This window comes from Pteropus alecto, unplaced genomic scaffold (genome assembly GCF_000325575.1).
Source record: "Pteropus alecto unplaced genomic scaffold, ASM32557v1 scaffold86, whole genome shotgun sequence".
NCBI lineage: Eukaryota > Metazoa > Chordata > Mammalia > Chiroptera > Pteropodidae > Pteropus > Pteropus alecto.
Window position 1 is genome coordinate 33,021,817 of NW_006442109.1, and position 10,552 is coordinate 33,032,368.

A 10,552-nucleotide genomic window follows, 5' to 3' on the forward strand; every position below is an offset into this window, starting at 1 on the left:
CGCGCGCTCCGCCCCGGTCTCGCAGGTGGCAGCACGGGAGCGCCCAGTGCCCGCTGAAGTGCCAGGCGCGGGGGCTGGTGCCGGGATCCTTTCCCGGCCCCCAACCCCGGGGGTGAGTGAAGCCCAGAGACCTCTCGCGCGCGGGCGAGAGCTCACGGACCTGCACGCTGCCAGCCCCGCCCCGCCTCTCGCCCGGGCACCCACAGGCTCGGAAGCTGACCCCCGGACGGCGCGGGAGGTCGTGCCGGCTTCTCGGACCGTGCTAACTGCCGCATCAGTCCGGGCGCGCTTGGATTTCTTTCCCCATTTCCCTTTTTTAAGTACAATAAAAGGGAGACGGGACTCGTGAATTTTTAAAAATTTTTGTTTGCTTCTTTAATCGGGGGGCAATTCGCTCCCAGCCGGGAGGTGCGGCCCAGGGAGGGGCCAGGAGCGGGAACGTGCCCGGTGCTGCCCAGTCTTTGTCTGCTGCCTCCGGATGCACAGCGATGGGGGAATGGACCATCTTGGAGAGGCTGCTGGAAGCCGCGGTGCAGCAGCACTCCACTATGATCGGGAGGTAAGGGCGCCGAACTGGCCGTCGGGCAGCCCCCGGGACGCCCATCTCACGTCCAGACCGAGCCCCAGCTGCCCCCAGCCCATTCTCTGCCCCTTCCTATCGTCTTCGGTCCATGCGCCTCTGCTCCCGGCGTTGAGGGATTACCGGATGCCCAGCGATGCCCCCCTCCTCCAGCTGTTCCTGCTCAGCGCGCCCCCCATCCCTTTTCTATGAAGCACCACTGGTGGGGGGGGGCGGTTCACTCTCCTCTCAGCGGAAAAGGAGTTGTTGGCTCAGTCGTGGTCCCCCCACTCTCCGGGGTCAGAGCCAATCTCCATCCGGTTCCCTAAATAGAATCTACAAGGAAAGCAGGATTGTATTTGGACAGAGAAGGGCAAATGGGAAGACGGATTTGCTCTTCGGAGCAGATGTATTTTTTCCCAACAAATATTTATTAAGCTAAACTGATTTGGCTCTTTTAACTTATGTGTAAGAAACCCAATTAACAATTGTGTGTGTGTGTGTGTGTGTGTGTGTGTATTCATGCATATACACTTATAGCTACTTATTTACGTAAAGCATTAAGTTCAGTAGTCATATTGAGGATAAACATCCACTTGGAGTGGTTACATACACACTCTGTGTAGACTTTGAAATGTACTTTGTTCAGATATTCTGTGTGCATTTGCTATAATATCCAGAGTGAAGGTGTGTTTTGTGCCTTTGTACATTATATATATACAGATGAAATCCATTTGCAATAGATAGATTTCATCTGTATATACCTGAGGTCCCTCTATTATGAAGTGTTCCCAGTCAACCAGCACGCAGCAGGAAGAGAAGAGACAAAAGGTTTCCTAGATTCCCAATTCAGTACCACACTGGGATGGACAGCTCCCCCAAAGGCCTGGTAAACAGCAGGGCAGGAAAGGGAGGAGCAGGGGTTTCCTAAGTCTGTGACTCAGCCCATGAGAACCTCTCTCCCTCCCTCTTCCCCTGCTCAGGATCCTGTTGACTGTGGTGGTGATCTTCCGGATCCTCATCGTGGCCATTGTGGGGGAGACGGTGTACGATGATGAGCAGACCATGTTTGTGTGCAACACCCTGCAGCCCGGCTGTAACCAGGCCTGCTATGACCGCGCCTTCCCCATCTCCCACATACGTTACTGGGTCTTCCAGATCATAATGGTGTGTACCCCTAGTCTTTGCTTCATCACCTACTCCGTGCACCAGTCCGCCAAGCAGCGAGAACGTCGCTACTCCACTGTCTTCCTAAGCCTGGACAGAGAACCCCCTGAGTCCATGGGGGGTCCTGGAGGACCTGGGGGTGGGGGCAGTGGTGGTGGAAAACGAGATGATAAGAAGTTGCAAAATGCCATTGTCAATGGGGTGCTGCAGAACACAGAGAACACCAGCAAGGAGACGGAACCAGATTGTTTAGAGGTTAAGGAGCTGAACCCACACCCATCAGGGCTGCGCACTGCAGCACGATCCAAGCTCCGAAGGCAGGAAGGCATCTCACGCTTCTACATTATCCAAGTGGTTTTCCGAAATGCCCTGGAGATCGGGTTTCTAGTGGGCCAATATTTCCTCTATGGTTTCAGCGTCCCAGGGTTGTATGAATGTGACCGCTATCCCTGCATCAAGGAGGTGGAATGTTATGTGTCCCGGCCTACTGAGAAGACTGTCTTTCTAGTGTTCATGTTTGCTGTGAGTGGCATCTGTGTCGTGCTCAACCTGGCTGAACTCAACCACTTGGGATGGCGCAAAATCAAGCTGGCTGTGCGAGGGGCCCAGGCCAAGAGGAAGTCAGTCTATGAGATCCGCAACAAGGACCTGCCCCGGGTCAGTGTTCCCAACTTTGGCAGGACTCAGTCCAGTGACTCCGCCTATGTGTGAAAGAGTAGGTTTTGGGAAGGCCTAGGGGATGACAATTGTCCCTGGGGCAGACGATTGCCCCAGAATGGCTGTATCTACCCTCATTTATGTGACTCGCCGTTGAGATATAGGATAAGACTGGTTAAGAGAAGATCTTGCATCAATGGGAGAGGAGAGAAAGTAGAAACATTACTACATGTCACACCACTGAGACAATTTCCACAGAGACAATTGGGTAAGAGTGATGAGATGGATGAGTTGGACTTTTGGGGGACCTTTTCTTTCATGGCCCAGTCCAACCTTGATAACAGTGGACTTGCACAGCTGCCTCGTAGGACTTAGCTCTGCTGAGCTCTGTATCCTGGCAAATGGCATGAGTCAAATACTTCATTGGTACAAAATTTGTGACCTATCTCAACATATCCCTTCATCCTGAGCTGCAAGACAAACATCCTTGAGGCATCCTTTATGTACCACCCCCATCAGCATGCCCCTCTCTCTCAACCCAGGATAGCATGTCAGCTTTTTTTCTGAATCTGGCCTTACAGTAGACCTAATCTGGTTAACCTGCAAGCTAGAGGGAATTACATGGGGTGCTTTTTTGGAGAATGGTCATGGCAAAGGTTTGCATTAGAGTCCCATCTGAATGATCCTTAGTCATTATAAAAACCTTAGGAATGTCTCAATATTTCCAATTTTCTAATTAAAACTGCACTGGTGCTGTTTATTAGGGACAGGGTTGGGAGGGAGGGAGGGAATTGCAATATGCAACTATAACTTCTGTGAGATGGTTGTTGCACTGTTAGGCATGTGGTTATGAGCTTTGGGATATTTCTGCCTTTCAGCTTGTGGACTTTGGATAGCATTAAACATATTTTTGTTGTTGTTAATATCAAGGGTGTCTACCCGAGCCACAGAATTTCTAACTGGTGTATTTCACTCATTTTCTTATATAGTTTTGTGCAACACAGCTGCACTTCATTTTGCCATGGTTTGAATTTACCTGTGTGCTCACACCAGAGACCTTAATCAGCCCATGTCAATCCCTATTTATTATTTTATTAGTTATTTTTTGAAACACACACATATACACACACAATCACTGGCTTAAGAAACCTGGAACTAAACACCATTGGCTAACATGTGTTTACGGATGCTTGAGACATATACCAAAGGTTCAAAAACCTATTGCTTTGGACTGTGAATATGTTTTCTTCTCTTTGCTCTTATTTATTTAAGTGCCATACTGTACCTTTCACATCCACTGTGTATTTAGTTAAAGCATTGGCCGAGAATAATATTTGGATAATGTGCTTTTATGAAGCCCTGTTTCCTTTGCATCATTATGATTTTTGATTTAGATATGGATGTGGTTTAACACACAATCGAGGATTTGTTTAAAATAAAGTTCTTGCCTTTTTTTTTGTAAAATGGGAAGTCTGCATTTTTCTATTTTGATTTGGGTTCTATTTATTTAAACATATGTTCAAAATGTTTTATTACATATTTAAAAAAAGAAAAACATTTGGGGCAGGGAGTGAGAGGTGGATGGGATAGAGTTCGAGGGATGACTAAGAAAGTCTAATCAGCCACGAACAAATGAGAAGAGCCTGGTATGTTTTATAAATGTTTAGAAGAGTGTGATGAGTTATTCAAATAGTAATATTTACTAACTCCTTTCCATTTTAGCCCAAGATTTCTCTGTTTGTCTAAGGCTATTTCTTGTAATAAAATGTCAGTGCTATATCATATAAGCTCATTCCAGGAGTGGAATTTTTTCCCCCATTCCAATATTTTTCTGCCATAGGTTGTCACATATAGCAGGCATGCGATGCTCCCTATCATCTCTTTAAGGCCTGATGTTTAAAATGATGCTAAACCAGTAAAACACAACCCTCTCAAACATCACTGTTCAATACAGCTAAATGTAATGATGGAAATTTTAAACTACCTTTGCTGCTCCATATGGCAATGACTATTGAGTTCTTGAAATGTGGCCAGTGCAACTGAAGAACTAAATTTCTAATTTAATTTAATTCAAATTAATTTAAATAGCCATATATGGTTTGCTGCTACCATATTATTTAGCACAGTTCTAGACTTTTAATCAATCGTTTATTATTGTTGTTTTTTTTTTTTTCAGAAAAGACTGATCATTTGCTTACATGTCATAAGATATTACTTTTTAGCCACACATTTTATTATCATTTTTGGCATTTTCTATCTTCATGTGGTCCCATTAGTTCAATAGACTAATGTTCTTTCTCAGTTCTTTGAAGCTATTCATCTTCTAATTCCAGTGAGCACTTGGTCTGAACACTGAGAAGCAATGTGGAATTTCCTGGATGATTGTTTTTCGAACACGGTTGTTGCACATTTTAACTATGGCAGGTGTAGATGCCATTTTAGAATGAAAATATGTTTATTTCAATCTATAGGTTTCCAACTGCAGTGTAAATAGGCAGTTGAAAATGATAATTCTTGAGTAAAGAAACAGATCCTCCTCTATTTTGTGTTTGGTGAGCTAAAAATGTTTTAAGACACCTCTCAGAGATGGAGGAAAAGTGTCATTTGAGATCTCTTAGCATATGTTTGGGTGTGAAAGAAGTAGGAATTTGTGTGGAAAACAAGGGCTGTTGTATTTATGTCGTGATGTAAGATTAGAAGAATAATGATGTTTCCTGGTAGATATGCACCCCGTTTAAGTGGAACTGATCTATTTCCTCTTGGCATATAGAGTCATCCCTCAGAATGACTGATGTGTGTCAGCCTGATTCTTTAACTTTCTATTTAATAAACGAAATATACTGATGATTTGATGGTTCAAATAGCTATTGACGGATGTGACCTTAATCTGTAATTTGTGAGAGGACAGCACCAATATCTTCTCTTAAATTTAAGAGCCTTTCAAAAAATTTAGTTTATCAAAGTTAAGTTACTCAAATATTAATTTTTTAAAGTAAAAGTAATATCTAACTATACTTATAAAAAAGAAAAACAAGGTTTGTAACTTGAATGTAAAGGTTTAGAGATAACTAAATTTTGAAATTTCTTACCATAGTAAATTGAATATTCTTCTTTTTAAAAGAACTTTTGGTCAACTGCAGGCCCTTTTGGCCTGTGTGTATGTGTGTATTCATGTGTGTGTCTGTGTGTGTGTGTGCATCGGTGTGAGTAGTTGGTGCCAATGCGTGAACTGAGTTTAAAAGTTTGAAGAATAGCCTGGAGAGAGTGAAGTTACTTAGCCTGGGGGGCGGAGGCGGGGGAGCTGAAAGTACAGAATTTGTAATTTTTAAGTCCTCGAATGTTTAAAGAGTTAAAAATGTGAGCGATAACAGCTGTACCCTTTGAGCTCTGAGGACAGAGGAAAAGTACTGGATTTAAAATCAAGAATGTGGAAGTTAAGAGAGCACCAGAAAGAACGTGGTTTCTCTTGTCACCTCTGCTTTTTCTTTATTTCTTTATTTTTTAATGCTGTTTTGTTTTGTTTTGTTTTGTTTTGTTTTCCTCAGAGGAATATCTATCCCTCCACCTCCTTTCATTGGGTATGTTTCTCTTTACCCATTAAAAATCAATTTGGCTATCCACTTATTCTAAACTCTCCTCCAGACTGGCTTAATATCCCTGTACTGAGTCTCCATAAAAGTCACTCTGTCACTTGCTATGTGGTGATGAGACATTTCTAGACCAGTGTGCGGCTCCTTGAGAGTAGGAACTCTGCCTTATCCACTGTAGCTATATGTGACATTTATTGTCACTATGTCATTTACTACCAGAGAGATGGGATCCTCAGTCTTTCATCTGGGAACAGTCTAATAGGCTCAGAATGTATGAAAGCTAAAAGCATCCAGTGAAGACACTAGGTTAAACTTTTTATTGTACAATTGAAGAAACCAAAATACCTAAAATCAGGACAGTGGGTTTCTTGGACAATAGTATAAGCATTCATCTTGGAGGACTGGAATATTTAGGAAATAATATTTATATTGGTTTTAGTTTCTTCCTGTTTTACCAAGTATATTAGTCTGCTTGAGCTGCCCTAACAAAATACCACAGACTGGGTGGCTTAAACAACAGAAATTTATTTCTCACAGTTTTGGAAGCTAGAAGTCCAAGATTAAGGTATCAGTAGGTTTTGTTTCTCCTGAAACCTCTCTCCTTGTTTTACAGATGGCCAGCTTCTCATTGTGTCCTCATACGGTCTTTCTTTGGTGTGCATGCATGTGTCCCTGGTGTCTCTCTATATGTATAAATTTCCTCTTCTTACAAGGACACTAGTCAGATTGGATTAGGGCTCACCCTAATGGCCTCATTTTAATTTAGTCACCTCTTTAAAGACTCTACAGTCGCATTCTGACCTGGGAGAATAGAATTCAGCCTATAATACTAAGTATTTCAAAACTTTAGGTATCCTTATGGTTAGGGAAGGACTATATAACTTACTGTACAAATGAGATGCCTTCGAGAATGAAAAGAGCCTGGGTAGGTAATTGAGGGGAACACCAGAACAATTGATATAAATTGAATCCATCTTAAGCAAACCAAGTTGTATACTTAAGAAAATAAACAGCCATTGAGCTCATGCTCTATGAAACTTAGGATCATACCTAAGTTTCAGCTCTTAGAGGAGTTGTCAAAGCTACTTTCCAGACTAAAAGATGAAAACTTATGTCAATAACGATGGGAAAATAGGACTGTATTTAGTAAATACTAATGCCTTTGGCTTACTCCAGACCACCTAAATTAGAATCTCTGATGCTGTAGCCTAGGCTTCAATATATTTTATTTTCCATTCCTAGGAGGTTTGAATGTTCAGTCAGGGTTGAGAATAAGTGAGTTGGAGACATTAGCATAAAATTATGAGAACTGGATATTTTGGAGGAGAACTGGGAAAGGAGAAAAAGAGAAGTATGAAATTGTCACCACAGAGCTGCCCTGTTTTCATCGCGCACACAGTTAGTGATGAGAAGCTGTGGATGGAAGACTAACAACAATTCTCAGGGCTTTGGGAGTGGAAGCAGCAGCCATGACAGTGAGAGGAGCTGACCAAGTGTAGAACCTGGAGGGAACAGAGATGCAGCCCAGGATGGAAGCTGAAAAGAGCTGGCTAGCAAAGGAAAGTTGCAAAGTGGTGTCATAAAGTTAAAGAAGGTGAAATCTTAAGAAATAAGGCCTATTATTAGTATTCAATTTTTGTAAGCATTCACCTAGATAAATAGCTTAATAAAAGCTAGATAAAAGCCTCAAAACGCATCCACTAGATTTGGGGAGTGAGTGAAATGTGAGAAAGTAGAAACAGTGAGCACAGACTATCCTTTGCCTTAGATATGTCCAGACATCCTGTAGGTTCCATGGAAGCAATGAAAATAAGAGAAAGCGAAGGGTAAATTTTCAATTTTATCCCAGCTAGGGATCTGATATTCAGTCAGGCAAGGCAAGCCAACTTTGTGAATACCCAAAGGTTACGTTCATTTAGAAGATAGTGATACACCAGATAGTTGGTGTGTTAAGTAAAACAGACCTGGTTGAACCAAGCCTAAATGAATAGTTGTGGCTAAGATATACTCAGTGGCTCTTGTCAGCTTTGAGACTTGAGGGCCATAGGCATAAATCTAGAGGCCTCTGAGAGACGCTGGTGCCAAATATTAGTCCCTGACTTGCTGTTGTGAATCGGGTCGATGGTTCACCCAGGCCAGTGTCCTAAGTCTCTGGTAGCTGTGGCGAGCAGAGTTCTGAGGAATGGGCCAGTTCTTCTCTCTGACCCCAAAGACTAGAGGTGCTCTCTAAAACATGTTTATTTAACTTAATAAAGAATCCATCATCTACAATTATGCCCCAACTCTCCAATTCCCACCCCCTCCCTTGAAAGACCCAATTGCCAAAAACATCAAGCAATAGAAAGTCGTTTAATTCAATTCAGCACTTTCTTGAGCCCCATTGCTGTACAAAGACAGGTGTGATGCACTCCCAACACTCACAGGGCCCACAGTCTGTCTGAGGGGAATAAGACAGCTTCTTAAGGCAGAATGTGAACTGGGCCATATTCAAGGCTGAAAGTATTCTAAGATCTAAGGAGGGAGACATCATGTCCAGTGTGCATGTGTGTGTATTGGAGGTGGTGGTGGAGCAGGTATAGAAAAACTTCACCAACTGGGTGCATTGAGATGGATCTCCTTGAATAAGAGAGAAGGAGATAGGGACCAACATAAACATTCTCCTCCTGCAGAGAAGCCTGGGCATATGTGGAGAACTGAGGGACTTTGTTTTGCCCAGAGTTCACAGAGAGGAGTGGGAGGTGAGATTGTAAAGTAAGCAGATCACATCATGCCTCAGGTAAAGAAAGACACATTGAATTGGGTAGACAATGTGAAGACACACCTTTCAGCAAAGCTCCTTAACGCCATCATTTTGAGTACTTTCAGGTCCCCAGGCAGCGCCCACACTGTCCCTGTGCGACCAGGTGGAGATTCCATCTCAGAATCAGCTTTGATTTGGAAAACACATTTCAATTTCAACAGTAAGGGATTGGAGCAAATATCCAGGGTTATGGTTGGGGATTTGGCAGCATGGCCCCATTAACATTAGTGGGAGTTAGTCTGCTAAATCCCAGACACTGAGCAGAATCCTCATGTTTATTCACTGTGATGACCTTTCTGCTGTAAATTGATACAATATTTCAGAATCACTTAGAACCGCTTAAGCTTTGTTGCATCTCCTAAAAGAGAAATCTTTTTCAAAATTGCTCCTGTGTGCACTGAAAAGTTTGTATTTGTGGGCGACTCTGGCCAGCAGGAACCAATGGGCACCTAAATATAGAATTGGTGAACTTCGGTACCTCTGAGATGTTTGATCTGGGCCACATTGTCTATCGTACCTGTCTCCAGGTAGGGGCCAGGCTTTTTGCAAATAATTGATTTCTCCAAATAAATTTTTTTTTTTGTCTAATTTTCTATTTTCTTTTTCTCCATATTTTTCTCCATATGCTCATTGGCCAGTGTTTCCCAGTGCTGTCTAGAAGCTTCTCTCCCTGCCCCATTTTCCCATCACCATGCTTTGCCTAAAAGGTGCTTTAAAAAATCATCTACTGTTTTAGTACATATACACTGAATACAGTACTTATGCATGTTCAGTTCTGAGCTAGACACTAAGGATACAGAAGACAGGTAGGAGAAAACTAAAAAAAGTAGCTGAGGCTGGTCCTTCTTCATAAAGAAAACAGTGAGGAACAGCCAATTGCAGATGGAAAAGGACACAGGCAATAGAGTTCTTGTGCCTTCCTCCAGAGAAGCAAGCAGACTACTGTATATGCATCTGACATCATAAAGGCAAGTCTTTTCTTTCATAAAAATGTATAAGAATATAACTTCAATTTGTGCTGAAGGCCAAAGATAACTTGGCCAAACATAACTTGGTGACTTAGACATCAGGGATATTCTTTCTCCCTTTCAAGGAACTGAAGTCAAATTGCAATATTATTTACTATTTTCTTTAGTTATAAGAGCTGTAATAGTAATAATAATGATCACAACAGCAATAAAGATAGTGATAGAAAAAATTTGAATAGATACTTTTTCTCATCTCTTCCTCGTGTGTTATCTTATTTGATCTTTGCAACTTCTGTTTATGGAGTGGGCAGAGTACAGAATGGGTTGGTACTTGCTTTCCACCAGAACCTCAGTTTTGGTGACTTGTCCAAAACCATAGTTAGTTTTAACACAGATGGAACAGAACGCAGTTCTCTGACATATGGTCTGTGCACTTTCCATTCTACGTGGCTTCTTGACTTGTCAAATGGTAAGCTTTAGATTGTCAAGAGAGAGATCTGGAAATGTCAGGAGGAAAATAAATATATTCTCAAAAAGCAGTTTTCTATACTTCTGAAGAGGTTGCAAGAAAACGTGGCAGGCCAGTCTTTAGGGAAGGCGTCCTGGGAATTGCGATTTGTTCAAAGCAGTTAGAACAGAGAGCTTTCACCTGGACAGCAGACCAAGTGGAAGCTGAAGTGAAATCCTAGAGAGGCAGCCAACTCTGACGTGCGATTCTCCTCTTAGCTGATTTCTGTAATATCAGAGATGAGAGAGAAAATATAAAGCAACACTTTTTCTTTAAAAAACAAATACAAAACAAAAACAAAAA

The 10,552-nt window shown here is 42.3% G+C and overlaps 1 protein-coding gene across 1 annotated transcript; it reads left to right on the forward strand.

Moving 5' to 3' along the window:
• The first annotated feature begins 488 nt into the window (after positions 1-488).
• On the forward strand, positions 489-3,062 carry GJD2 (gap junction protein delta 2). Its single transcript, XM_006920519.2, has 2 exons — positions 489-559; positions 1,543-3,062. The coding sequence occupies exons 1-2, from the start codon at positions 489-491 to the stop codon at positions 2,435-2,437; spliced, it is 966 nt and encodes a 321-aa protein (XP_006920581.1). The 3' UTR covers positions 2,438-3,062.
• Positions 3,063-10,552: the final 7,490 nt, after the last annotated feature.

What these genes read in the sequence shown, in the direction of transcription:
- GJD2 (XM_006920519.2), top strand. Translation starts at nt 489, where the DNA reads ATGGGGGAATGGACCATCTTGGAGAGGCTGCTGGAAGCCGCGGTGCAG. An exon ending in CACTCCACTATGATCGGGAG is followed by an intron (nt 560 to 1,542) that starts GTAAGGGCGCCG and finishes TCCCCTGCTCAG; the next exon opens with GATCCTGTTGACTGTGGTGG.